Raw genomic sequence first — 25,835 nt, 5'->3', positions numbered from 1 at the left:
CGTAGACTGGTTGGGAAGTGTTAAGGGGAAGAATGCATATTTGGGTGCGAAAGGATTGTTCTAAAACATAGCCTTGCCTAGCAGCTTCCCTCTTCCACCATCTTCCAGTTCAGAAGGAACCGCTGGGCCTCAGTCTTCACAAATATGAGACTTCAAGATTGCTGTAAAACAGGACTAAGTATTTTGTCCCTCCCAGTGGGTCATAGAGAGGTGGGTAGACTTGTCACAGTGTTCTGCCAGTGTGGTGGGCCCCACTAGAAAATTGAGCAGGGGCACTCAAATCACTGGATCATTGAATGCATTTCCAGGGCTTCAATTCTCGAACATAGCCTCTCCATAAGTGGCTGGAGGTCTGACATCAACATCACTTATATTTACATTGCTTATATACAGGAATCAGATCTTGTCAAAATGATTGTGTTTGGTTTGGCTTTGAATGACACTTCTATGCTGCGCTAAATGTTCAGAAAGAGCTAGATCCCAAACTTGTAATCCTGTCATAGATGAACCTTTGGGGTCTTTCCAACAGGAGGTGATCTCTAAATGGGCAGCGGTAAACAATATGGCAGTTGGGTCCTTATGTATAAGGGGAGGGGCTAGATCGGCACCCAATGACGTGGTTTGGGTTCAATGATTTGACCAATAATATTAGGAAAGAACCTCAGAAATGTTTTGCCAAACCCCAATAAGCTTATCACACTCACCACAACTGTACAAGGGCCCATCTCTTGCTAAAGACCCACCAGCATTGAGATGAACTCACAGAGGTGCTACAGTAACACCTGTCCCTAGGGACATAGATGGTGGTTGACCAGGACTTGCGGCCCCACCAAGGGTGCTCTACCTACATAGATGCAGGTGTGCCTAAGGCCCTTCACATTGTTGTCAGCTGTTGGCTTGGGGGTGCTGGTGGTCAGCCTGTTGGCCTATGTCTAGGGTGGAGCTAGCTCATGCTCCAGAAGCCTCTTTGTAAATTCCTACTTGAAGAGGATGTCATTTCCTTGCAAGTCTCATTGCCTGGTGTCCCACCTGTGTCACAAGCCTATGAATCAGTGACGCCTGTACAAGCAGGATCGGAGGCAATTTCCAAAGGGACTTCAGCGCCAGCAAGCTCTGCACTAATTCCAATGGCTTTCACCCATCACAGCACCGTTAATAGACTACAGCTCCCAGGATTCTTTGGGGGGAGCCCTGACTGTTTCAAGCGGTCTCCTAGCCCTTTAAATGTATGGTATGAATGTGACCAAAGTCTTATACCTCAAAGATTCCAATATTTGTTCTGACACAAGCTTTTGTGAGCTAGAGTCCTCTTTGTCAGGTGTGTGAAGTACTATCCTCCGATAACAGGTAGTCTGTATATGTATATGTGTTGTAAAGGGCTATGAAATGCAAGCAGGACAGTCTGGCAATTCCATTGAAATGTAAATATATGCAAATACAAAACCATGGCCAATCACAACAGCAGCAACTGGTGTAACAGTCATCCGAGGTTGATCACTGTGGGCATACCCAAACCATACATTAAAAGCACATCTAGTGCACATTTAAAGTACATGGTTTTCCCCAAAGAATCCTGGGAACTGTAGTCTCTTACAGGTGCTTGGAATCCTGGCTCTCTGGTGGGGAAACTAAAGCTACCAGGATTCCTTGGGACAGGTCACATGCTTTAAACACACACTGAATGTGCTTTAAATGCATGCTGTGTAAATACATTAAAGGTAAAGGTGCCCCTGCCCATACGGGCCAGTCGTGTCCGACTCTGGGGTTGCATGCTCATCTCGCTCAAGAGGCCGTGAGCCGGCGCTGTCCGAAGACACTTCCGGGTCATGTGGTAAATACATTAGTGCAGCTGTATTTAAATTGTCCCATTACAATTTCACGCTTGCTTGGCCCCACTGGGTTGGATCCAATGATAGTGCTACTCAGAGTAGGCTCACTGAAATGATTGACATAACTGAGATCCATTCATTTCAATGGGTCTACTCTGTGAGTTGAACTCAACCCATTAATTATAACTCCCTCCCATCCCTTTACACCTCGTATGCTCCATATAACTACCAACTTCATGCATCTATGTAGCTAAGCTCATGCCAGAATTTACTATACGAGTCGCCGCAACAAAACTCCGTTGCTTTTGCCGCAGCTGACTTAAACGCGGCTGCTTCAGAGTTGCTGCCCCTTTAAGCGGCAGCCTTGGGCGGCTGACCTCGCTCTGTCACATGACAGGATTCTGGCAACACCGGCGGCTTCTGCCCTTACTTCGTCACGTGGCGACGAGGCGCTGCGACGGCGGGGCCAATAGGAGCTCTGGTGAGCTGCGCGGCTCTGCTTCTCGCTGAGCTGCTGCTTCTGATTGGCTAAGCCACAAAGAAAGGCGTGGTTGGAGAAGGCAGAGGTCTTGGCGCTGGGAAGCAGGTAACTTCTTTTCACTTCGCTTACCGCGTTCTATTATCCGGGCGGCAGCTCTAAGGTTGCTCCCGTTCCCCACCCTCTCCCCGCATGAAATTATGGAATCATAGAGCCGTAGAGTTGGAAGGGACCCCGAGGGTCATCTAGTCCAACCCCCTGCAATTCGGGAATCTTTTGCTGCACGTGAGGCTCGAACTCACGACCCTGAGATCAAGCGTCTCATGCTATACACATTTGTAAAGAAACTATTTGCGCATCCTCTCAAGGATTCAGCTCTCCTTTCCTTCCAATATCTCTTCCCAATTTTGAATGAACGTTTACCCCTATGGGGCTGGGGGCGGGCCGGGGGGCGGGAAGAGGGAGCTTGGCAATGGCGACTGGGAGGCGGGAGATAATGGAGAGGTTTGTTTTGTTTCCTTACATTTATTACTGCTGTTTTTTCCCTTTTGCTGGTGGTGATACTATTAATAGTAGTAGTATTAATCGAATGGTTCATTTATTACACATTAAGGTCATAGAATATAAAGCTGTCAGTGACTACTAGCCACAATGGCTATGCCATAGATGCTTGTGAATACCAGTTGCTGGAAGCCACAGTAAGGGAAAGAGCTGGCTAGCCTGTTTCCTACAGGGATCTGGTTGGCCCCTGAGAGAACAGGATGCTGAAGTAGAGCCACTGGCCTGATCCTGCAGGCTCTTCTTTTGTACTTAAGGTCCCAGATTCGGTTACAATACATTATAGCTCACCTTCCTCCTTTCCTGTCACTCACAACATTGTAGATGTGGATCACATGATGGGGTCTCCATTTCACAATCAGGCAGTAAATAGACCATGCCCTGCTGAGGTGGAAGAATGATGGCGGCCTGGTGTGCCTTCATACCATACGTAGCCTGTAACCTAAGACCCCAAATTTTTATTATTATTTTTCTTGCGGTTCCCCCCTCCTTTTGCTTCTGTGGTGGAGCCCAGGTAGTTTCCCAGATGCAGTTCTACTGCAGACACTGGCCAGATTAAAATTGGGCAAGGTGTTAGGAAGGTCAGAAGCTGCCTTGTACCAAGTCAGATTGTTCAGAATTGTCTATTACACTGACTGGCAGCAGCTGTCAGGGGTTTCATTCAAGAAATCTCAACCCAGCCCTACTTGGAGATGCCTTTGGGAGTTGAACCTGGGACCATATACATGCACAATAGATTCTTTTTAGTAAACCACTCTGAAGGTTCTTCTACAATCAAGCAGCAGATACACTTTATGAAATAAAAATAACTTAAAAAGATAGATTCATTGTCACTGAGCCTTTCGGTACATAGGCTGTCAGACAAAGGCCACATTCATATGCCCCATATATACCCACTTGACTGCTTTGCTTGGCAAAATGGGCACTATTACAAGTGCCACATAATACCTGTCCAGCCTTTCTAAGATCTTGATCTTTTAGTGTGGCAGGACTTACCTTTTAGAACTGCCTTTCTACTGATACCAAACAGGCACCTTCACTGTATTCTTTTTGGTGCCTGCCAAAAAGCATTCTAACCCTTCCCAGATGCTTAGAAATGCTAATGTGAATTTCAGTTTTTTAAAACTTTTTGTATGTTTTTAAACTATTGTAAATTTATCTTGAATTTTACTCTTTTTTGTAAACTAGAGGTTTCCGTTACAGTCAAGCAGTGTATAAATTGTGCAAAATCGAATAAATAAAATCCCCCCTCCCCATTTAATCCCCACAACAACCCCATAAGGTAGGTTAGGCTGAGACGCAATTACTGGCTCAAGGTTACCCAAGTGAACTTCCAGGCCAAGTGGGGATTGAACCCTGGTCTCCTAGGTCCTAGTCTGGCACCAACCACTACACCCCCACTGTCTCTCTCTTGCATCATGCTCAACCTCTCTTTAATGTAGGCCTCAGTGAAGCCTGCTTACCTGTCCAGCTGCTATAGCCATGTCGGATAGGGAGGAGCGCCGCTTTGTGGAGATCCCGCGGGAGTCGGTGCGGCTGATGGCTGAGAGCACTGGGGTGGAGCTGACGGACGAGGTGGCCTCCCTCCTGGCTGAAGATGTCTGCTACCGCCTGCGAGAAGCCACTCAGGTGAGGGAGGCTGTAGCGGGTCCAGTCCTGAGGATTCTGGGAAATAGAGGGGCCAGCTTTGCACCCTCCATCCCTCCTGCTGTTGACGATCTGTCTCCTTCCCAGCCCCAGTTTGCCAATAGGACACTATTTTGGTGACTGATCAGCCAGCTGGGCTTGCCGATCGGAAGGTTGTCTGTTTGAATCCCCGTGGCGGAGTGAGCTCCGTTTGCTCTGTCCTAGCTCCTGCCAACCTAGCAGTTCAAAAGCATACCAGTGCAAGTAGATAAATAGATACTGCTGCGGCAGGAAGGTAAATGGCATTTCTGTGTGCTCTGGCACTTGTCTCAGTGTTTCGTAGCACCAGAAGCGGTTTAGTTCTGCTGGCCACATGACCCGGAAAGCTGTCTGTGGACAAACGCTGGCTCCCTCGGCCTGAAAGCGAGATGAGCGCCATATCTCCATAGTTGCCTTTGACTGGACTTAACCGCCCAGGGGTCCCTTACCTTTACCAATTTCCCCCATTTCTTAGGTTAAAAAAGAAAAACATGAAATCAAACCAGCAATGACATAAAAAACATACATTTTTAAAATGTAGATATGTATGTAATAAATCCAAGGGAACCAACAATGTATGCGGATACTGCATTCACTTGCTTTTTTCACCTGGTGCCCTTTAAATATTTTGGATCTGAACTCCCATCAGTTGTGGGCAGCATGGTCATTTTGGACCACTATTCCCATCAGCCCCAACCTGTTGTAGTCTAAGAATGCCTGAAGGTCCACAGTGGGGGAGGGGGGCACACTTGGAGCAGACAGTACCGTGATAGACATCCCAAGGACCTGACTTCATCTGATGCGACTTTTTGTATGTTCTTCCCTCTCGCTTTCAGAACAGTTCCCAGTTCATGAAACACACCAAACGGAGAAAGCTGACGGTGGAGGACTTCAATCGCGCCCTGCGCTGGAGCAATGTCGAGGTGAACCCAGGAGGCCTGGCTTTCTTGAGAACTGGGCAAATCGGCTGGCCCCAAATGGACCCCTCTCTGGACTCCTTCCCTCTTGGTGGCAGCTAAAAGCCAGGAAGCTCCTTGATAGTTAGAATGATTTAGGATGCTGCTTTTGCCCATGCTGGAGGGATGCAAAGGAGCATAAGAACACAAGCTCCCGTTGGATCAGGCCAGTTCCCAACTAGTCCAGCATCCTGTTCTCACAGTGGCCAACCAGGTGCCTTATTGGGAACCCCCTAAGCAGGATCTGAGCACAAGAGCCCTCTTCCGTCCTGCAGTTTCCAGCAGCTGGTGTTCAGAAGCATTTACTGCCCCTGACAACGGAGGCAGAGGATAACCATCATGGGTAGCATCCATGGATTGATTAGCTTTTTCTCCATGGATTTTAAAGCCACCTGAGCTGTTGGTCGTCACTGCTTCTTGTGGGAGCAGGTTCCGTAGCTGAACTATGTTCTGTGCAGAGAAGTATTTTCTTTTATCTTTCAGCCATCAGATTCATTGGATGTCCAAATTCATGGACTGATTAATGGAGGCTATCGATGACTGCTAGCCACAGTGGTTGTGCTCTCCCTTTGCAGTCAGTAATGCTTCTGAAGCCCTTCAGGCCTAGGACCCTCGTACCTACAGGACTTCCTCTCCTGGTATGCCCCGCGGAGGACCTTAAGGTCCATAAATAGCAACACCCTAGAGGTCCCGGGAAGGGACGCGGGTGGCGCTGTGGGTTAAACCACAGAGCCTAGGACTTGCCAATCAGAAGGTCGGCGGTTCGAATCCCCACGACTGGGTGAGCTCCTGTTGCTCGGTCCCAGCTCCTGCCAACCTAGCAGTTCGAAAGCATGCCAATGCAAGTAGATAAATAGGTACCGCTCTGGCGGGAAACGGCGTTTCCGTGCGCTGCTCTGGTTTGCCAGAAGCGGCTTAGTCATGCTGGCCACATGACCCGGAAGCTGTACGCTGGCTCCCTTGGCCAATGAAGCTAGATGAGCTCTGCAACCCCAGAGTCGGTCACGAGTGGACCTAATTTTCAGGGGTCCCTTTACCTTTACTAGAGGTCCCAGGCCCTAAGGAAGTCAGATTAGCCTCAACCAGAGCCAGGGCCTTTTCAGTACTGGCTCCGGCCTGGTGGAACTCTCTGTCTCATGAGGCCAGGGCCCTGCAGGGTCTGATTTCTTTCCGCAGGGCCTGTAAGACAGAGTTGTTCCACCTGGCCCTTGGCTTGGAATCAACTTGATCCCCTTCCCCTCTTTCCTTGTTCCTTTCTCCTTCTGTGAAGGAACTCCTATTTGGGGACTTCCCTGGCATTTTCCTGGCCCACGTAGGACCAGTCTGGATAGTTGGCCTTGGTGAAGATTTGACGTTTTCATCCCCAAAAAGTTTTTGATTTGAGTTTCTGCTGAAATGAGGCTGCATTTTAATGTTGTATTTTAATCTTGTTTTTAAGTTGTATTTTAATCAATTGTTTTTATACCTGGTGTTAGCCGCCCTTAGCTCTGTCTTAGCTGGGGAGGGCGGGGTATAAATAAAACTTATTCTTATTATGAATACCATTTGCTGGGAACCACAGGACAGGAGATCTGGCTCTTGTGCTCAGGACCTGTTTGCAGGTTTCCCAAAAACAGTTGGCCACTGTGAGAACAGGTTGCTGGACTAGATAGGCCATTGGCCTGACCCAAAAAGCCTTTCATGTTATCTACTAAAACCAGGCAGATTAGTAGCCACCTCACGGTGTGTGTGTGTGTGGGGGGGGTCCTCTTTAATTGATTGGCAGGCCAGTTAGGAAATGGGGGGGGGGAGAGAGAGAGAGAGAGAGAGAGAGAGAGAGAGAATGAGTCTGCTGCGGCTGCTCCTGTGGCTGCTTTGCAAGGTTGGCGGCCTTGAGAGACTGAGGGTGTCCAATCTGTTGCAGGCAGTGTGTGGTTATGGCTCTCAGGACGCCCTCCCATTCCGTGCCATCAAGGACGGTGAACTGTACTTCCAGGAGGATCGTGAGGTCAACCTGGTGGAGCTGGCTTTGGCCACCAACATCCCCAAGGGCTGTGCTGAAGCAGCTGTGAGAGGTAGGCCTCATGGGGTGGGGAGTGCAGGGCAAAGGGGTGAGGCGACTGCCCCAGGCAGCAGGGTCCACAGGGGCAGCAGATCCCAATGTAGTTCTGTCTTCCCCTCTTGTTCCTGACGTAGATATGTCCCCACCCTTTCTTACCTGGCAGGGAAGGTGGAAGACCGCCATTTTGTGGTTCGCCTTCGGTGCCAAAATGGCTCTGCCCCTCCACCAACCTTAGCACCTGAGAGGATCTGCAGAGAAGGAGGCTGTCTTTTTGGTATCTGGGGCCTGAGTTGCTTCGGGTTTAAAGTACTAAACCTGGGCCTGGAAAAAGGCTGGCAACCAGTGCAAGTTGTTTTCAAGCAATCGATTATTTGAGATCTAAATGGAACCCCAGGCAGTAATCTGGCTGCTGCATTTTGGACCAATAGAAGTTTCTGAGTTGCCTTCAAGGGGGCAGCCCCATGCACAGCACATTGCAGTAGTCCAAGGCTGGGTTGAGCAGCTAAACCATGGACCCTCTTCTCTTTGCTCTCTTTCTAGTTCATGTTTCTTACCTAGATGGGAAAGGAAACTTGGAACCACAAGGCTCTGGTAAGAACAGTTTGCTTAGTTGTATTTATTTGAAATGATAACAACAACAACAACAACAACAACAACAACAACAACAACAACAACGACCCTGCTCCCCCCCCCAATGAATTCCAGGCTTTAATGTTGTTGTTTTTTGTAATTTGTTGTTTATTACATTTATACCCCACCATTCCTCCAAGGAAATCAATGTCTTTCTCCCTCCCCCTCTGCCTTGCAAAAACAAGTTTGTGAGGTATGTTAGGACCCGCTCAATAGTGGCGCATGGCCCTTGAAAGGTCACACAGAAGGGAATGTGGCCCTCAAGTTGAAAAATGCCCTGGCTCTGTGTGGCCAGTTGAAGCGCCCCGGCCACCTGCTCCATGGGCCTAGGCGACAAGGAAGCAATGGATTGCTGAACTGTGTGGGACTGAGGTGATAAACCTCAGGTCTCACTCCTGTCAGCAATTGTGCTGCAGCATTTTGCAGCTTCCGGATCAAGTGCAAGGGAAGCCCCACATGGAGCGCACTGCAGTTTCTGAAAGGAACCCTGTTTGTTGGTTGCTTCCTTTCCCCCCACCTGCTACAACCCCCACAAATCTCACCCTCTCATCCTTCCAGTGCCCAGCGCCGTCTCAGCCCTGACAGATGACCTGCTGAAGTATTACCAGCACGTGACCCGGGCCGTGTTAGGGGACGACCCCCAGCTGATGAAGGTGGGCAATGAGCAGAGGGGTGAGGGAGCAATCAAAGCAACGGCTGGGGCCACAGGTGGAATCAGAGAGCAGAATTGTGCTGGGCAGATAAAAAGGAAGAAGCAGACATTTTCTGGTCTGGGCGAAACCTCAGACAGGTCAAGTTCAAAGTAGTGATGAGGGTGGTTTGGGGAGCATTTGGGTTTGCGGCCTGGAGTTTTGGAAGTGCATCCCGACCAGCGTTTGCCAACCATGGAATAGAAAAGACCTAAGTGGTTCAGGGCTTTATAAATAATACAAGAGCCTTGAACCTAGCTCGGTAGTAGTTTAGTACAACGGTTCCCATTAGCCCCAGCTAGCAGGGGCTCTTTGTGTATCATTGTTCTTTCTTATATCCTTTATTTCACACCATCATAATTGGAGCGAGGCCCATTCCATTTATTCCCAGGATGCAACAAGCCCTGACTCCATTGATGGTTACTTCCTTTGGAAGGGAAAAGGAGTGGGCATGAACTGGGAATCAGTACTCAGCTATGAGTCAGACCAAGCACTCTCGTGACACTAGAGCTCGTGGTCATCCAATGAAGCTGAACATTGGAAAGTTAAGGATAGGTTAAAGAAAGTACTTTTCCCCACACAGAGCATGAACTGTGGAACTCCCTCCTGCAGGAGGCCGTGATTGGAGCCACCAACTTAATTTGCTTTAGAAGAGGATTGGATGAATTCATGAAGGAGAAGGCTATCAATGGCATGATGTCTATGCTCTGCCTTTGCTCTCGGGAGACAGCAATGCTTCTGAATACCATTTGCTGGGAACCGCAAGAAGGGAGAGGGCTCTGGGGCTTGAATTCTGCTTGCGGTTTTCACCACAGGCATCTGGTTGTGAGAACAGGATGCTGGCCTGCTTGAGCCATTTAGCAGGCTCTTTTTACGTTCTTCTGGAGTATGGTGCTTTAACCATGCAGAATTAAGTCTCGCCCATCTAAGGGCACCAACCTCTGCCCCCCACCTTGCTAGCCCCCTAACCTTTCCACTTCCTTCCTGCTCAGGTGGCTCTTCAGGACCTGCAAACCAACTCAAAGATTGCAGCTCTCCTGCCTTACTTTGTCTACGTTGTGAGCGGGGTGAGTGGAGTGGCAAGTGCCCAGTTTCTCCCCACCCCTTGGGAAGGGCTTCTGCAACAACCATGAGGCCTGTAGGTGTTCTTTGGAGTGGCGCTTTCTATGAAAGCTGGCATGAACCTCAGCTCACTCACAAGATGCTGGAATGTGTGCAGAGGAGGGCGACCAGAATGATAAAGGGCTTGGAAACAGCATCTTGTAAGGAACAGTTGAGGGAACTAGGGATGCTTAGCCTGGAGAAGAGGAGACAGGGAGGGGATATGATGGTCGTCTTCAAATACCCGAAGCTCATTATGTGTGAGAATGGATTATTATTAGCAGTTCCCAGAGTGGGTTACAACAATTTAAAACCTAGTTTGTTTTCTGCTGGTGTATCAATATACCTTGATGCTCCATTTAACCAGATTAAATATATGATTGAAAATTCTGAGGAAAACTTTTCTTTTTCTTTTTTTTAAAGAAAGGATGGAAAAAATAAAATTCATAATCAAAAAACAGTTGAAACGTATTATGTTTACAAGAATACAACTTGGGTCCTAAAAGCACATGCTGCAGATGCCAAAGGTTGCGTCTTCAACATTTACTGAAAGCTGTGTAGTGAAGGCTCACCTCTGTGGGGAGGGAGTTCCACAACTTTGCAGCTGCCACAGAGCGGGTGTACCAACCCTCTGAGTTTCTGAGTGGGGTGGAACAACCAAGAGGGCCCCTCTCTGCTGATCACCCATCCAAAGGCACCTAGGAGGGACTGTGGGAAAGAAGGCCGCCTCTCAGATATTTGGGGCCTACGATGTGCGTGGGAGTGAAAGAAGGTTGTGTTTACAACCGCTGTAAGGTTAGGTAGGAAGGAAGGCATCTCCAGGCTGGGAGGGGTGCCCACCCTTGAGGGAGAGGCTGTGTGCCAGTCAGCTAAGGCCCGAGGGCTGCCCAGAGGGTGATGTACGGCCTGGTCCTCTGCTTGGTTTGAGGCTGGCTTCTGAGTCTGCCTTTCCTCTCCTGGATCCCCTGGCAGGTCAAGTCCGTGAGCCACGACCTGGAGCAGCTGAACCGCCTTCTGCACGTGGCCAAGAGCCTCATCCAGAACCCCTACCTGTGCCTGGGCTCCTACGTCAAGAGCCTCATTGCCAGCGTCATGTACTGCGTCCTGGAACCCCTGGCGGCTTCTATCAACCCCCTCAATGATCACTGGACCCTGCGTGACTACGCAGCCATGCTGCTGGGACACATCTTCTGGTACGCCATTTCCTCCTTTGGGGCAGGGAGAGCCTCCTCTTTGGGATGTCACCTATTGAAATGTCTTGTGGAGTCTGGCCTCCTGTCAGGGATTTTCCAGTTGTGGGTTGGTCCAGATGACCATTGGGGGGTCCCTTCCAATGCTACAATTCGATTATTTTATCTAGCGCAAAAGTCCGGGGGCCACATTCGGTCATCAGCAAGTTTAAGGGAGCCTCATGCAGGCATAGGCAAACTCAGCCCTCCAGATGTTTTGGGACTACAATTCCCATCATCGCTGACCGCTGGTCCTGCTAGCTAGGGGTCATGGGAGTTGTAGTCCCAAAACATCTGGAAGGTGAGTTTGCCTATGCCTGGCTTCATGGATAGAGTTAGAGGCAATCATGGACAGAGGAACAGACATGACCCTTGGCAGTAGGCTATATTCCTGCCACACCAAAGCCAGTGGTTAATACACACACCCTGGCTTCATTCTGACATTCTGGGGGAGCGAGTTCCAGAGTTTAGCAAATGTGTTCCATGAAGAAATATTTACTTTTATCTAGACGTGCACTGTCCCATCGGTTGAGCAAGTCCCTGGACAGAAAAATCTCCTTAACTCTTTTAGCATCCTCTTGGTTGATTCTATTTCTCTGCTGCTTTTTATTCAAATAAATCCCAAAGCAGCTTACAAATAAAAATAACATAATGGAACATCACAAATACAGCATAAATTGTATAGAACACAACAAATCATCAGTAAAACAATCACAAATAAAACAATTGCCATCTATGTAACACTATTAACAAAACAACTAAAAGATAAGCTAAACATCACAGTTACACCAAAAATCTTATTATATGATTCACAAAGAACGACAGCATTCATATCTATAAAACAATATTAGCAACATTAATAAAATAGCAACAAAACAAACAAACAAAGCAGAAAACAATGGTGCCCAAATGAGTGTCTTGCAAATAAAGGTCTTTTAAAATGTTGCTTGTCTATCCTGACAAATCAGGTTTATATAGCTGAGGCTGACTCTACATTCCACTGCAATCCAGCCCACCCAAGAGAGAGGAGACACAGTAAGGAACAGTGCTTCACTAAGCAAGCCATTTCAGAAGACTCTCTTGGGTGGGCTAGTTTGCAGGCTCCTTGGGGCAGGGACCTGCCTGTTGTTTCCAACCCCCCCTTTTCTTCTTTTGCTTCTGCCACAAATTGATATATGCTACATACTCTGCAAATCTTTTCCAGGACTCACGGTGACTTGGTGAGCGGCCTGTATCACCAGATCCTGCTGTCGCTGCAGAAAGTGCTGGCCGATCCCGTCCGCCCGCTCTGTTCCCACTATGGGGCTGTTGTGGGGCTACATGCCTTGGGATGGAAGGTAACTGGTGTTCTTGTATTTTATTTATTACATTTTTTTTGATACCCCTATGCATTAGACATACAGTGGTGCCTCGCAAGACAAAATCAATCCGTTCCGCGAGTATCTTCGTCTAGCGGATTTTTCGTCTTGCGAAGCAACCCTATTAGCGGCTTAGCGGATTAGTGCTATTAGCGGTTTAGCGGCTATTAAAGGCTTAGCGGCTTAGCGGCTTAGCTGCTAAAAGGCTATTAAAGGCTTAGCGGCTTAGAAAAAGGGGGGGAGCGAAAAAAAATCTCAAGACTCGCAAGACATTTTCATCTTGAGAAGCAAGCCCATAGGGAAATTCATCCTGCGAAGCGCATTGAAAAACGGAAAACCCTTTTGTCTAGCGGGTTTTCTGTCTTGCGAGGCATTCGTCTTGCGGGGCACCACTGTATCAGAGCCATCTTTATCAGTTTCACATAAAACCATACAACGGAAACCATATGGAAAAGTTAAAATCAGAAAACCGCTAACCGTAGATGAAATAATGTATTCTTAACTGCCTGCATAAGCCTGACAGAATAGGAAAGTTTTCAGTGGTTGGCACAGAAAGGCCTGCTGGATTCCTAGTGGCAGAGAGTTCCACCGGACTGAGCCAATGACACTAAAGGTTTATTTATACAGGTAGGTAGCTGTGTTGGTCTGCCGTAGTCGAAACAAAATTTAAAAAATCCTTCCAGTAGCACCTTAGAGACCAACTAAGCACCTTAGAGACCATGCACACGAAACAAACTTAGTTGGTTTCTAATGTGCTACTAGAAGGATTTTTGTTGTTGTTTGTTTCGATTAAAGGTTTATTGTCATTGTCAAACAAGCTTTGCCCGCTCAGGAAATGACCAACGATGCTCCTGCAGATGATGTCCGCGATCAACCTGGAATATAAGGGTTTTGACAGTCCCTTAGGTACCCTGGATGTAAGTCATTCAGGGATTTGTAAATTAATGCAAGGACATTGAACCTGTAGGGTAGTACTTGATGGGGTAGCAGATGGGCATTTTGTGCATGTGTTTCCACACTGGTGACCTGTGTTGTTGGGCAGGTGCCCCCCATCAGCAGTCTGGCCACCCCATTCAGCACCAGCCAGAGCTTCTTCAGAACCAGGCCAAAGGGCAGCTCCATGTAAGTCGCACTGCAGTGATTTTGCCTGGCCATTGCAGGGGCTACAGAGGTCTTCCTCTTGGCTGTGTCTCCCCAGCCTAGTGGCCAGCACAGCTGACCTGTGCTGTCTCTCTGTTTCTCCGCCTCTTCTCACCCAGGCAGTGGAGAGGGTTCTCTATCCCCACCTCTCCACCTACTGGTCAAACCTGCAGGCCGTGCTGGATGACTACTCTGTGTCCAATGCTCAGGTGAAGGCTGATGGGCACAAAGTCTATGGAGCCATCCTGGTAAGTCCCTGCTGATACCGTATGAGATCCTTTTTTCATTTTTAAAATTGAATTTCATTGACAACAAGCAGGGTTACAGAAAAAAAGAAAGGGGTGATAAGAATAGGTTGTCGCTATTGCCAGTAAGGAAATATACGATGCAGCCACACAATTTTACTGCATCAATAAAAGGAAGAGGAAAAGGGTGTGTGATCTATTATTACAAAGGGTTCCATGGTCTAATCCAGAGGTATTTGGGGCCACCATCCCTTTGGTTCCATAAACTCATCCCCTGCGCCCCCTACTCTATAGAAAGCACTGTTTGCAATAACAGTTTGCATGAATGAGCCACTAAGGAAGCTCAATAAAATCCCAAAACAGTAAAAACAATGCATGTTTATTCAAAATCCAATTAAAACGTGTTAGTTTAATGAATTACGCTGAATAAAATCAATTAACTTGTTCCTGTGACAGCAGCTTTTCAAAGTCTGATAGTCATTGACACCTCCAGTCCCATCCCCCCCCCCGACACCCCTTGCAATCCCACTGCCCCCCCCCGGATGGCGCCACTCCATTTGGGAACCACTGGTCTAAATCAGAACAATTACAATTTTCTATACTCTGAAAAAAGATGGAAAAAGTAACCTTAAACTGGGCTAAATCCAGACGTTTGCACAGACCTGTGCGACCTGACACTCCTGAGCTGCTGTGTTTGTATATGAAATAAACCAAATGGCAAAAAAGGGATCGCAAGCCCTTTGAACACTTTTAGCTTATGTGACATTTTTTCCAAGAAGGGTGATTTGCGAAGAATTGGAATAACCAATAGCCCAGATATTGAGATCAAAAGGCTTCGAAAACTTGGTAGCTGAGGCCAAGGCTGCTCTCAAAAGATGTGAGATCTGTCCCTTAGTGTCTCAATCCAAATCTACAAACAAATTCAAAAGAGACGAATGAGGGGAGGGGTGATTTCTGAGAAATCTCGGCCTGCAAAATATAGTCCAACCTTCCGGTGGTCAGGGACAATGGGAGTTGTAGTCCAACAACAGCTGCGGACCCAAGTTTGAGAAACACTGCATAACCCGCCCCCCATGAGGCCCAGCCTGCGAGCGCATTATGTGCCAGCCCACTTTTGCCCACTGCCAATGCTCATTTGATGTGCTGTTCCTCCTCCCTCCAGGTGGCAGTGGAGCGGCTCCTGAAGATGAAGGCGCAGGCTGTATCGGCGCCCGTCCAGGCGGAAGGCTCTGGCACAGAGGGGCGCCCGCGGGAGGGCTGCCCTTGGCTCAGCCCTCTCCAGGACCCTCAGGTGGAGTTCGGCTTTGGCATCGCCAGCCACCTGCTCCAGCTGGGCAGCGGTGGGCCCCAGGCTGGTGTGGGCATCTCCACGGACCCCCCCACCACCTCGTTGAACGAGATCTACCAGGAGCTGTACTACTTCTTTGGGGACAGTCTTGCCACCCGTTTCGGCACGGGTTCGGGGCTGTGCCCGGCCGAGCCGCTGCCAGCCAGCACTCCCAAGGTGGTGGACGCCAAAAAGGAGCCGCCGGCCTTTGGGGGCGGGGAGACGGCCCGCAAGATGCCCCAGCTGACGGCCAACGCCACCGTCAGCCCGCGGGAAGAGGAGAGCCCCCGTGGGGAGTTCTCGGCCAGCCGGGCCCCCCTGCAGCGCCCCGCCAGCCTGGCGCGGTCGCGCAGCGCCTCTCGCCAGCAGGGGTACCGCCTGGGCGTCCGGGACGTCTTCCAGAAGTGCCGTTTCTCCCCCCAGGGGCCGCCTCGCTTCAGCTTCTTGATCGCGGGTCGCCAGGCGGAGAGGCGGTGCCAGGGGCGCCTCTTCCAGACCTCTTTCCTGCACCACCACGGCCCCGGCCACGTCTCCCGCTACACTCAGAAGCTGCCCATGATCGGGAGGACCAAGGCAGCGAAGAAGTGGGCCCACTCAGAATACTCTCTCTACCTGCCTCTCTGAAAGGGACCTGCCAGGGTGGCGGCGGCAGCAGCAGCAGCACCCCGCCCTTCTGGGCCATGTGCCCTTCATGGCAATGTCATTTTTTAAAAAAAAATATATTTTTTATTTTCCAAAGATACACACTATTCAATTAGAAATAAAAATACAAAAAAATAACCAAACAAAAAAATCGAATCTCACACCCATGTGCTTCCCTCGCCCAATACTCGTCATCTCTTAATCTTTAGGCAATGCAATTTTTTAGGGCCACAACCTTTCTCAGGTAGAGCGGCAACCTCTTATGTTTTATTCCTGGCGATTTGGGACTTCTGCGGCTTTTGAGGGGCACAATTTCATCACCGCTTGTGTGGGAGGTTGGGGGCAGGAGAGCAGAGCTGGTTTTACAAAGATGTCAGCCCTGCAACTGTGAAGGGGGAAGGATTTGGGTTTGGGGCGAGGCTCCCGGCCGGCCTTCACTAATGTGCTGGTCTCCAGTTGTCTTGAACTACAACTCCCAACAGCCTCAGCTACCACACACTGGCCAAGACTTCTCTAGGCGTTGTCTGCTTGTGAAGGCACTGAGGACATACTCAGCCTCCTCTGAATGGGGGCTCCAGTCCCCTCCCCATTCCCCTACCAAAAGAGAAAATGAATAAAGGAGCCCTTTATTTCCCTGATCTTTTCATAAACTGATGTCACAGTGGGTCATGCTGTTAGCCAGAAGGTTGTTGGGCCGAGTCCACCCAGGGGTGGCTGTGGGCAGGATTCCTGCATTGCATGGAGGGGGTAGACTAGATTACACTTGGGGTCCCTTCCAACTCTACAATGCTGTGATTTTATTATTTAAATCGTGTTCTCCCCCCAAAAAAAACAATCCTGGTAGCTGCAGCTGTCAACTTTCAGATTTGAAAATAAGGGATCAGCAGCCTCGAAAATAAGGGATTAGCAGCGTAGCTGTCAACTTTCGGGTTTGAAAATAAGGGATCAGCAGCCTCGAAAATAAGGGATCAGCAGCCACACCTGTCCCTGAAACAGTCTACAGGATATCTAACAATCCGGGATAGCAGTGGGAAACAGCGCTGAAATAAGGGAATTTCCCACAAAAAAGGGAAGGTTGACAGCTATGCTGGTAGCTAGTTTGTTAAGGTTACTGGAAATTCTAGTTTTGTGAGGGGTCAAACTACAATTCCCAAGAATCTTTGTGTAGGGGTGTGCCTTAAATGTACCGTCCCTACGTAGCCCTGGACTGAGACAGCAAAGTGTCAGATTCAGGGGGGGGGATCTTAATTTTTTTTAGGAAGCCACTAAAAGTTTTGGGAGGGGCCCCTCAGGGAGGAGCAGGCTTATAGTGAGTGCATGAGAATATTTCACAGGAGGTGCTTTTTGTAAAATAAAATAAAAATGTCATCCTTTGTGTGTATGTCTCTTCTCTCCCTTCAGCACAGACCCCGCAAACCTAAGTCCGGCCCTGGTTATAATATAATAAATGCAATAAATAAAGAAGTAAACTTGGTGCGTCTTTGCCAGTTAACTTTAGGGCTGCTGTCAGGCAGAAATCCAACCGGTGCTGTTGGACTGACTGCCTGTGTGCAGCGCCAAACGCTTTGACGTCCCGGCGGCCAACCCTCAACCCTCGAGCGCTAACGACGCCTCTCCTCTCTCTCTCTCCTCCCCTCCGACGGGGCGGAGACCGGCAGCCGGGCAGCCCCTTCCCAGCACCGTCGGCTGGAAGATGGCGCAGCTGTCCGGGCTGCTCCTGGTCGAGCTGGCCCTGAACGCCGCCGCCTTCCTGTGCGGAGTCATTTGCTCCTCCGCCCTCACCGTTACACAGGTAAGGTCCCGAGAAAGAGGGCGATCCCGGACCCGCAAAGTCTCCCTTTCCCATCCCGGGTAAAAAAGCTCTGCGCTTTTGCGCTCGTCCCGTTAAAAAGCCACCGCTTAGTGGCGCGAGAGTGTTTCTGAGCGCGTGAAGAGGGCGCCGGACTTTCGCTTGAGTGCAAAGGAGGGAGTGGCTGTGCACGACCAGAGCTGCGTCGTTAGGCCTGCCAATGTGCAGAGTGTCCAGCATTTTTGCTTGTAACGTATCAATAAGAAAGGGCACCCCTGGTTGCATGCAGAGAGCAATTTATGTTCCACATGGTGGCTTAGAATTCATCTCTTCCATGTTGGCTTTTGAGCGCCAGAACCTCTTTAGAAAAACAGTGTGCTTCTATAACCGCAGAACACCCAATCTTTGTATGTATGGGATGAGAGGTCCAGGGGCTTCCAAGTCAGAGGGTGTCACACGCGCCTGATTTAAAAAAAATAAAAATGCCCAACCCATCTATTCCTGCCTTTCTGAGTTTGCATTCAGACTTCCCTGAGCTACCTTGGGTGGTGGAGAGTTTCAACAGAGCTGGAAAGTTTTTTTTTAAAACAACAGCAATTTGTGCACTCTGTCAAGTCTCTAGTCCTCATGAGCCTGCCTATTCATTCCATCACCTGGCCCTGCTGTAACAAGAGGCAGCTACACAAAACAGTTACGCCAACTTGAAACCGGTTTTGCCTAAGTGGCTTCATTCCTCGCGAGGACCTTTGGAAGTCTGCTGTTTTGCTGGAAAGGCCGCGAAGGCTTCTGAAAAAAATGGTTCCAAAGGTTTTCCTTTGGGAAATGGGGAAATCTGAGCTCACAGCTACTGACCCAACCTCGGATTGTTGCAAAAGATTTATAATAATGCACCAAACTTGCATATTTTTAAAAAGCAGGCAGTGTGGTGTCGTGTCATATGAGCATCAGCCGTGCACATTAATGCTCGTCAGCTGAGTGAGAGTTTGGCTGACTTCCTGCACAAATCCTTTTGCTGCCAGGAGCACTTTCGCCCGACAGCCTTCCTGGCCTGTGTCACATGTGCTTGGCACTCACCTTACTGGCCTGTGCGGATGAACACACCCTTGTTTTGGGATGGCCTATAGTTGCACTGGGACGCGGGTGGCGTGGGTTAAACCACAGAGCCTAGGAGTTGCCGATCAGAAGGTCGGTGGTTCGAATCTCCACCACGGAGTGAGCTCCCGTTGCTTGGTCCTTGCTCCTGCCAACCTAGCAGTTCGAAAGCACATCAAAGTGCAAGTAGATAAATAGGTACCACTCTAGCGGGAAGGTAAACAGCATTTCCGTGCGCTGCTCTGGTTCGCCAGAAGCGGCTTAGTCATGCTGGCCACATGACCTGGAAGCTGTATGCTGGCTCCCTCGGCCAATAAAGCGAGATGAGCGCCGCAACTCCAGAGTCGGCCACGACTAGACCTAATGGTCAGGGGTCCCTTTACCTTTATAGTTGCACTGGCTCTTTCCCTGGGTACAGTGGTTTGGAGGAAAGAAGAGGCAACATCTCAGCCTGGGGTTTAGAATTCTAAGAGTAAATTGCCTGGGAACAGATGAAAGAGCTCAGGCAATCAGGGAGGGGGTTGGAGCAGATGCAGTTGTTGTTGTTTATTTTTTGCTCAGAGCAGTTTTAGAAATACCAAAATTATCATCAAGAATAACCTCTAACATAAAAACCCTGCAGCACACTTTTTTCCTTCTCATGTTCAATTATACTGCCATAAAGCCTGCATTGATTAAATGATGCTTTGTTTATTGTGGGGAGAGGAGGCTTTTATTTCTTTTTGAATAAATAGGGTTAAACATTTGGTCCAAAAAGAAAAAGAAAAAAGGTTTGTTCATGTGATCCCTATTTTATTTATTTCATAAAATTTAGATACCGCCTGATGTAGGGGGAAAACCTCAAAGTGGTTTGCAAAAAAGATAAAACAATAAAAATGATCATTTAAAAAATTTACAACCACAATTTAAAACATAACAGAAAGCTAAGACCACAGTAGAATAAACTAAAACAAATTAAAACTTGTGGAATGCTCTCCCCAGAGAAGTTCATCTGGTGCCTTAAATATGTCTGTGGGAGTGGGGGTTATTGTTTTGTTTTTCTTATTGTTTTTATTATGTGCTTTGTTATTCTGTATTTTTATGCTGTGAAGCACCCTGAGTTCTTAATTCAATAAATTAAAAATAAAATAAATAATTTTTTTCTAAACACCTGGGTGGGCTTGTCTAAATAAGAATGCCTTCAGCAGGCTCCAGAAAGAATACAGTGAAGGTTCCTGCCTGATATCAATAGGCAGGGAGTTCCACAGTGTTGGTGCTGCCACACTAATATTAGTCAACAGTTGTGAAGTAATTTTTTGAAACGTGTCCTTTATTAGAAGAACCACAAAAGTTGTTTATTGCATTTATATGTCGTGTTCTTTCAAAGACCTCAAGGGGTTCCCCCTCCTTTAATCCTCGCCACAAACCTGTGAGGTAGATTAGGTGGAGAGAGAGCGAATGAGAGAGAGAAAGACTGTTCTGAATTGTTCTGGGGAGCTTCATGAACTCAACCTGGGTTTATGCTGCTCCTTTTAACCGTTAAACCACACTTGCTTCCTTTCATCATCAACAGCTTCAACACAGATTACGCAAGCAACACCATTATTAGTTGCTGGGGGTCATGAAATTAACTTTTTTTAAAAACCACATGCACGCTAAACGTTATATTTTCAAAACGTGAAGCAGAGTACTCACTGGTTCTTGTATCAAGGAGTTCCATAGGGCCTTGAGGCACTTTCAGTCTTTGAGGCCACTAGCTGTAATAAAAATAAGGCTGTCAATAACCCAAACACAAAATAAAGCACCGAAAAGAGATTGAGACATAACAGGGTTTTTTTAAAAAAAATATATGAAATACAGTAAGTGCTTTTCTGCCTGAGAGAGTATGTCACATTTGAGTCTGTTATACATAAAAACAAGTTGTTGAAAAATTAAGAAGTGTCAAAATTTGACGCCCCCTGTTGAGCCCATTGCCAGGGCCAAATGGCCTTTCTGACAGGCTGAGCTAGGAAGCAAGCAACGCTCTCACCTGCCTTTTCTAGCATAGTACAGGCAACCCCCCCCCCATTTATGTGTGTTCAAGGCATGCACCACCCAGACTGTGTGCATTGCTGTGAACCTGGAAGTGGCACAAAAAAGGGTGAAAATAGCATGAAAATGGCAAAAATTGTTCAAAAACAACATCTAGCAACCCCATGAACCTTTGCACCAACATTTGAGGCCTGTGGAGAGTTGGAGTGTGGAGGAAGGAGGTTTGCGGGGAGCGATTGTGGTGGAGTTCGCTGGATTTGGTTTTTTTTAGAAAAGGGTTTTTCAAAGGTTTCCAGAGGGTGTCTACAGGCTTTTTCAATGGTGTTCCAAGTGCGATTTCACTTAAACGTGTGGTACCTCGGAACGTAACCCCCACATAAATGGGGAGCTGCCTTTAATCGTTTTTCTTGGAAGTACGTGGCTTTCTGCAATTTTTGAGAGAACAAGTCCAAGGAACTTGCCATACACATTAAGGAAGCGACAGAAGAAGTGGTCACTGTGGGTTTATTTCTCTTCTGCCTGCATATGCTACAGGCATTGACTCACAAGCGACAGCCTTTACGTGCAGCACGTAAATAGATTCAAACCTGGAAATGGTGGGAGAGAGTTGGAGAGTCTCTGTGGCATCAGAAGAGGATTTTGTGAGTCCAGAGGGACAGGAGGTGCAGTGGGGCTTTTTAGGCTGCTCAGCGCCCCGCCCCCCAAACAGTGTACGCATGGGGTTGCACAGCTACAGCAGCCAATTTTCCACAATTCCTAGAGCTTTCAGCTGGCTCCAGAGCTTCCATTCTAGCTGTGGATATTTTTGGATACAGTATTTTTGGTCTGGATTGCAGGAAGTGCAGCAGAGAGGGCATTTAAAGGGTGTTTAGAGGGTGCTCCCCACTTTTCACTTATGGGGGGGCAGGATGTAACCCACCCACCCTGCATAAGGGGGGGGGCGGCAATGCCTGTACTGTCTAGGGCAAGGTCAGGGAGCCCTTTCAGCCCAAGGGGCACATGCCCCTTCAGGTGGTGTGGCAGGTGCCAGTGATGGGCGGGGCTGAAAGTAAAAGTGGGCAGGGCTGTGGCTGTAAATTTTGCCTTTGTGCAATATGCTGAGGACCCAAATAGCTAAAAGAGTATCATCCCCGTTGTCAGCCATCTCAGACCATACAGTGGGCAGGAGAAGGGGTATTGTCGGTGTCACCTGTGGGGGCTGCTTGGTTGACGTGGATCCGTGACAGGGCCTTCTCAGTGGTGGCTCCCTTGGTGTTGACTTTTAGGAGGAATCCCCATCCTTTCTCACTTTATCCCTCTCTTCCTTCCTTCCAGGGGGAGTTTGGTGGCCAGTGCATCCTGTATGGGTCTGTGCGCTACAACGGGACTCTGAGCTTAAGCACTTCCAGCCACGTCTCGCTTTGCTACTTCGTCTCGGCCGTCTCCCTCCTGGCCGCCATTTCCTCCTTCGTGGCTCTTCTCCGCAGCGTCTACATTTCCTGCTTCGGTGACAGCGAGAGACGGTCGTGAGTCGCAAAGGCGGGGAGCAAAACGGGGAGGTTTCTAGTTGGGTTGGGTTTGGCTTATTCTTGACAGCCCCTGTCCTCTGTCTCTCTCCCACAGGGGTGACGTGTGGGTCAAGGCGTTCTTGGTTATCTCAGCTGTGGTCCTCTTCTTCTTGCTCATCTCGGCCTGCATCCTTCGGGTCGGCATGGATGCTCTCTGTGGGTCCATTCATACTTCTGCGGCTGCACCGAGGTAAATGCCAGAAAAAGATGCTCAGTCCTCGCTTGGATTGGTTGGTTGGTTGGTTGGTTGCCTTTATAGCTCACCTTTTCCTCAGAAAAGCTCAAAATGGTGGGCCTGGTTCTTCCCGCTCCTTGTTTAATCCTGCCAGCCTGTGAGGTAGATCAGGCTGAGAGCAGTGAGTGATCCTTTGGTGGGAAGCCATGACAGTTTTAATTGGCATCATAGCACATTAAATGTATCGTATTAATGTGGTCCATGTATTGAGGGCTCAATATATTTGTTTCTCTGAGAAGTCTTCCTCCTCTCTCTTTTTCCCCCCTCTTGGCTTTGGGCTCAACAACCGGACGTCTTTGGTTAAGTCTGTCTTGGTTAGTTCTTTAGTGAAGCATTTATTTAATTGGAAAGCAGCTGAGATTTCACAAGGCCTTTTTGCCTTGATAGCTTAAGTTATACAAGCTCTAATTTTCATCAGCTGATAGTCTAGCTCAGAAGCTTTGGGGTAAATGATATCAGAGTACCACGTGTCTGTCTGCTAGCAAGTGGTTTATGGAGGCACCCTCCAAGATAAACATAGGTCTGGATGTGGCTTGTCTGCTATACCTCTAAAATCCTGTCCTCAGGGAATACAAGATGCTGGGGGGGGGGGTAATTTGCATGACAGGCTGTAGCTCTGCTTTGAATGCAGAAGGTGCCACATTCAATCCCTGGGGTCACCCGGTAGGAGCAGGAGAGATTCCAGTCTGAAACTCTGGAGAGCCTCTGCCGATCTGTGTAGACAATACTGAGCTAGAGGGACCAAGTTCAGGAAGCAGGTTCCTGTTTAAATGTGTAACACGCACACATATGAGATATTATTTACTGCCTTAAGGCTTAAAGCTCATCTCGCTTTATTGGCCGAGGGAGCCAGCATACAGCTTCCGGGTCATGTGGCCAGCATGACTAAGCCGCTTCTGGCAAATCAAAGCAGCGTACGGAAACGCCGTTTACCTTCCCGCTGGAGTGGTACCTATTTATCTACTTGCACTTTTTGGCATGCATTTGAACTGCTAGGTTGGCAGGAGCTGGGACCGAGCAACGGGAGCTCACCCCGTCGCGGGGATTCGAACCGCCAACCTTCTGATCGGCAAGTCCTAGGCTCTGTGGTTTAACCCACAGCGCCACCCGTGTCCCTTAGTATTATATAAATAATGTGTGTGTCTATGAGATCGTTTGCTGTATATTAGTATTATATGAATATAGTATAGCAGTAGATACAGGGAGTTTGCATCATATTTCTATGCTTTTAGATAGATGTTCCCATTGTTATTCTAGATTATATGGATAAATATGCATAGGTAAGTAATGCATTGTATTCATGTTATTATAGAATACTTCAGATATAAAAATTATTTTTCATATATGGCACACACAGGAATAGAACCTTGTTCTATTTTGTGGCGAACTCATGTTGAATCCCTGGCAACATCTCCAGGTAAGACTGGCAATGCCCCCTGCCTGGAACCCTGGAGGGCTGCTGCCAGTCAGTGTAGACCGCACTGAGGTAGATGGACCATTAATCTGACTGGGTCCTCAACAGTTTCCTGGGCACCTGTTTTCACTTGAGTGACACCTTTTGGTTACAGTGAGTTAACTGCCCTGGCTTGTCTCTCCTCGCTTCCCGCCTTGCAGTTGTCAAGAAGCTCAGCTCCGCCCTTGGGTCCAGCCCTATCGTGCCGCAAGGTTCTATGACAACCTCTACACTGCAGAGGTGAGTGGTCCTTAAATGGCAGACTATTGAATCAAAGCTGTTTGGCACTGTTCCTCAGCTTCTCCTCAGCAAAGGGGTCTTATCTCAGTCACACCCCCAGGTAAAAATGTTTGCCACGTACAGAAATCTAATCTTAACTGCACTTAATATTTGTCCATGTTCTGGCAGCATAATCCAAATTCTCGCATATGTGTTTACTTTATGCACCGTTGTAGATGCCACACAATACGCGTTCTGCATCTTATCTTTTAGTGTGGTGGCACCTACACTTTGGAACTCCTTGCCACTTGACAGCAGGCAGGCACCTTCACTGTATCCTTTTCTGCCCCTGCTAAAAATATTTTGGTTTAGACAAGCCTACCCAGAGATCTAGAATGCTGGTGCGTGTCTTAATCTGTTTTTAGCTTATTAATGTTTTTAACCATTTTTACTGATAGTTTTTTCCTACAGTGGTGAACTAGAAGAAATTAAAAATTTACAGCTGCCTTTCCCAACCTGGTGCCCTCCCAATGTTTTGGAATGCAACTCCTGTCTATACAGCCCACAGCTCAACACAGCTGTCGAAATCCAAAACATCTAGAGGGCACCCGGTTGCATGAAACAGGTTTTCATTCTGCCTTTGCCCCTTCTTCTCCTTTCCCGACTTCAGGCGGCTGCCTGGGTGAACTTCTTCTTCTGGTGTTTGACGGCATTGCTGCTGTACTTGGAGAGTGTCGGCAAATTCCCATTCCAGCCCCCTCAGAGCAGCGGTCTCACATGGACCGACGACGAGACAGCGCCTATCATTGGGGATGGACCACGTGGGCCTTCATGAAGTGGGGGTATCGCCACCATTATCATCTCTGCTGCTCTTTAGGGAGCAGCTCCGGGGCACCCCACTTTTGCCTTCTCTTTCCCATGAGCTTCATAGAAGAGGGGGGGTCTCTCTCCCTTATTGTGCCCGGACAGCAAACCTTTTCAAAGAACCACCTGTTAACTTCTAATGGACTCCTTCACGTTACTTGGCTGCTCGACGAGAAATTGCAGACTTGCAAGAACCTGGAAGGTGGCCAGCAGCTTAACTTTTTGAGCAATGGCTCTGCAGACGTTTGCATTTCCAAGGTGGAAAAATTGAGATTTGAGATAGAATTGGCCAAAGGAAAGGCAAAGTCTTTTGACTTCCTTGCTACCTGGAGTCGACTTGTGGAGTATGTTCAGGAATGTCCCCAAGATCCTCACCTTTCATCTACCTTCCTGAAGCTGCAGAACACTATCTGAAGTGACTTCTGTAGTTATTTGGACTCAATAATTTCTCCTACTTGGGATAACCTCAAAAGCTTTCCAACGGCTTGTTCTTCTGTGGTGCAGTGAGGGAGAACATGCCTGTTTCTATTGTTTTCTCACAAAAAAACCAATAAAATATATTTTTAAAAGACCTTCAGATGGACAAGCACCTTCTGGAGTGAGGTACTGGACTTTTAATATTGCCTGAAGGGCCATGGAATCTGTCTCTTTTCCATATTAACAGCCCCCTGTAACTTCCCCCCTACCCATCTCAGCCCCTCTTGAAAAGGGTCAGTCTCTGCTACAGAACAATGTAGG

At 48.2% G+C, this 25,835-nt stretch overlaps 2 protein-coding genes across 4 annotated transcripts; both read left to right on the top strand.

Moving 5' to 3' along the window:
* Positions 1–2,288: 2,288 nt before the first annotated feature.
* On the top strand, positions 2,289–16,552 carry TAF6L (TATA-box binding protein associated factor 6 like). 2 transcript variants are annotated; one of them, XM_081175547.1, is made up of 11 exons: positions 2,289–2,415; positions 4,308–4,494; positions 5,367–5,453; positions 7,390–7,540; positions 8,068–8,118; positions 8,716–8,810; positions 9,839–9,913; positions 10,920–11,140; positions 12,381–12,513; positions 13,794–13,922; positions 15,082–16,552. In XM_081175547.1, the coding sequence occupies exons 2-11, from the start codon at positions 4,348–4,350 to the stop codon at positions 15,868–15,870; spliced, it is 1,878 nt and encodes a 625-aa protein (XP_081031673.1). In that variant the 5' UTR covers positions 2,289–2,415; positions 4,308–4,347; the 3' UTR covers positions 15,871–16,552. The 2 variants fall into 2 exon arrangements, with proteins under 2 accessions (XP_081031673.1, XP_081031674.1); XM_081175548.1 differs by lacking the exon at positions 2,289–2,415 and adding an exon at positions 2,749–2,811.
* A 968-nt stretch (positions 16,553–17,520) lies between these two features.
* TMEM179B (transmembrane protein 179B) lies at positions 17,521–25,669 on the top strand. 2 transcript variants are annotated; one of them, XM_081175623.1, is made up of 5 exons: positions 17,521–17,680; positions 22,094–22,281; positions 22,382–22,516; positions 24,176–24,254; positions 24,904–25,669. In XM_081175623.1, exons 1-5 carry the CDS (start codon positions 17,582–17,584, stop codon positions 25,066–25,068), a joined length of 666 nt encoding a protein of 221 aa, XP_081031749.1. In that variant the 5' UTR covers positions 17,521–17,581; the 3' UTR covers positions 25,069–25,669. The 2 variants fall into 2 exon arrangements, with proteins under 2 accessions (XP_081031749.1, XP_081031748.1); XM_081175622.1 differs by having other exon boundaries at positions 22,094–22,284.
* The last annotated feature ends 166 nt before the right edge of the window (positions 25,670–25,835 follow it).

The sequence above is a fragment of the Podarcis bocagei genome, assembly GCF_964188305.1.
Source record: "Podarcis bocagei genome assembly, chromosome: 16".
NCBI lineage: Eukaryota > Metazoa > Chordata > Lepidosauria > Squamata > Lacertidae > Podarcis > Podarcis bocagei.
Note: the sequence above shows the minus strand (reverse complement) of the source record. Positions and strands in the feature narration are given on the sequence as shown.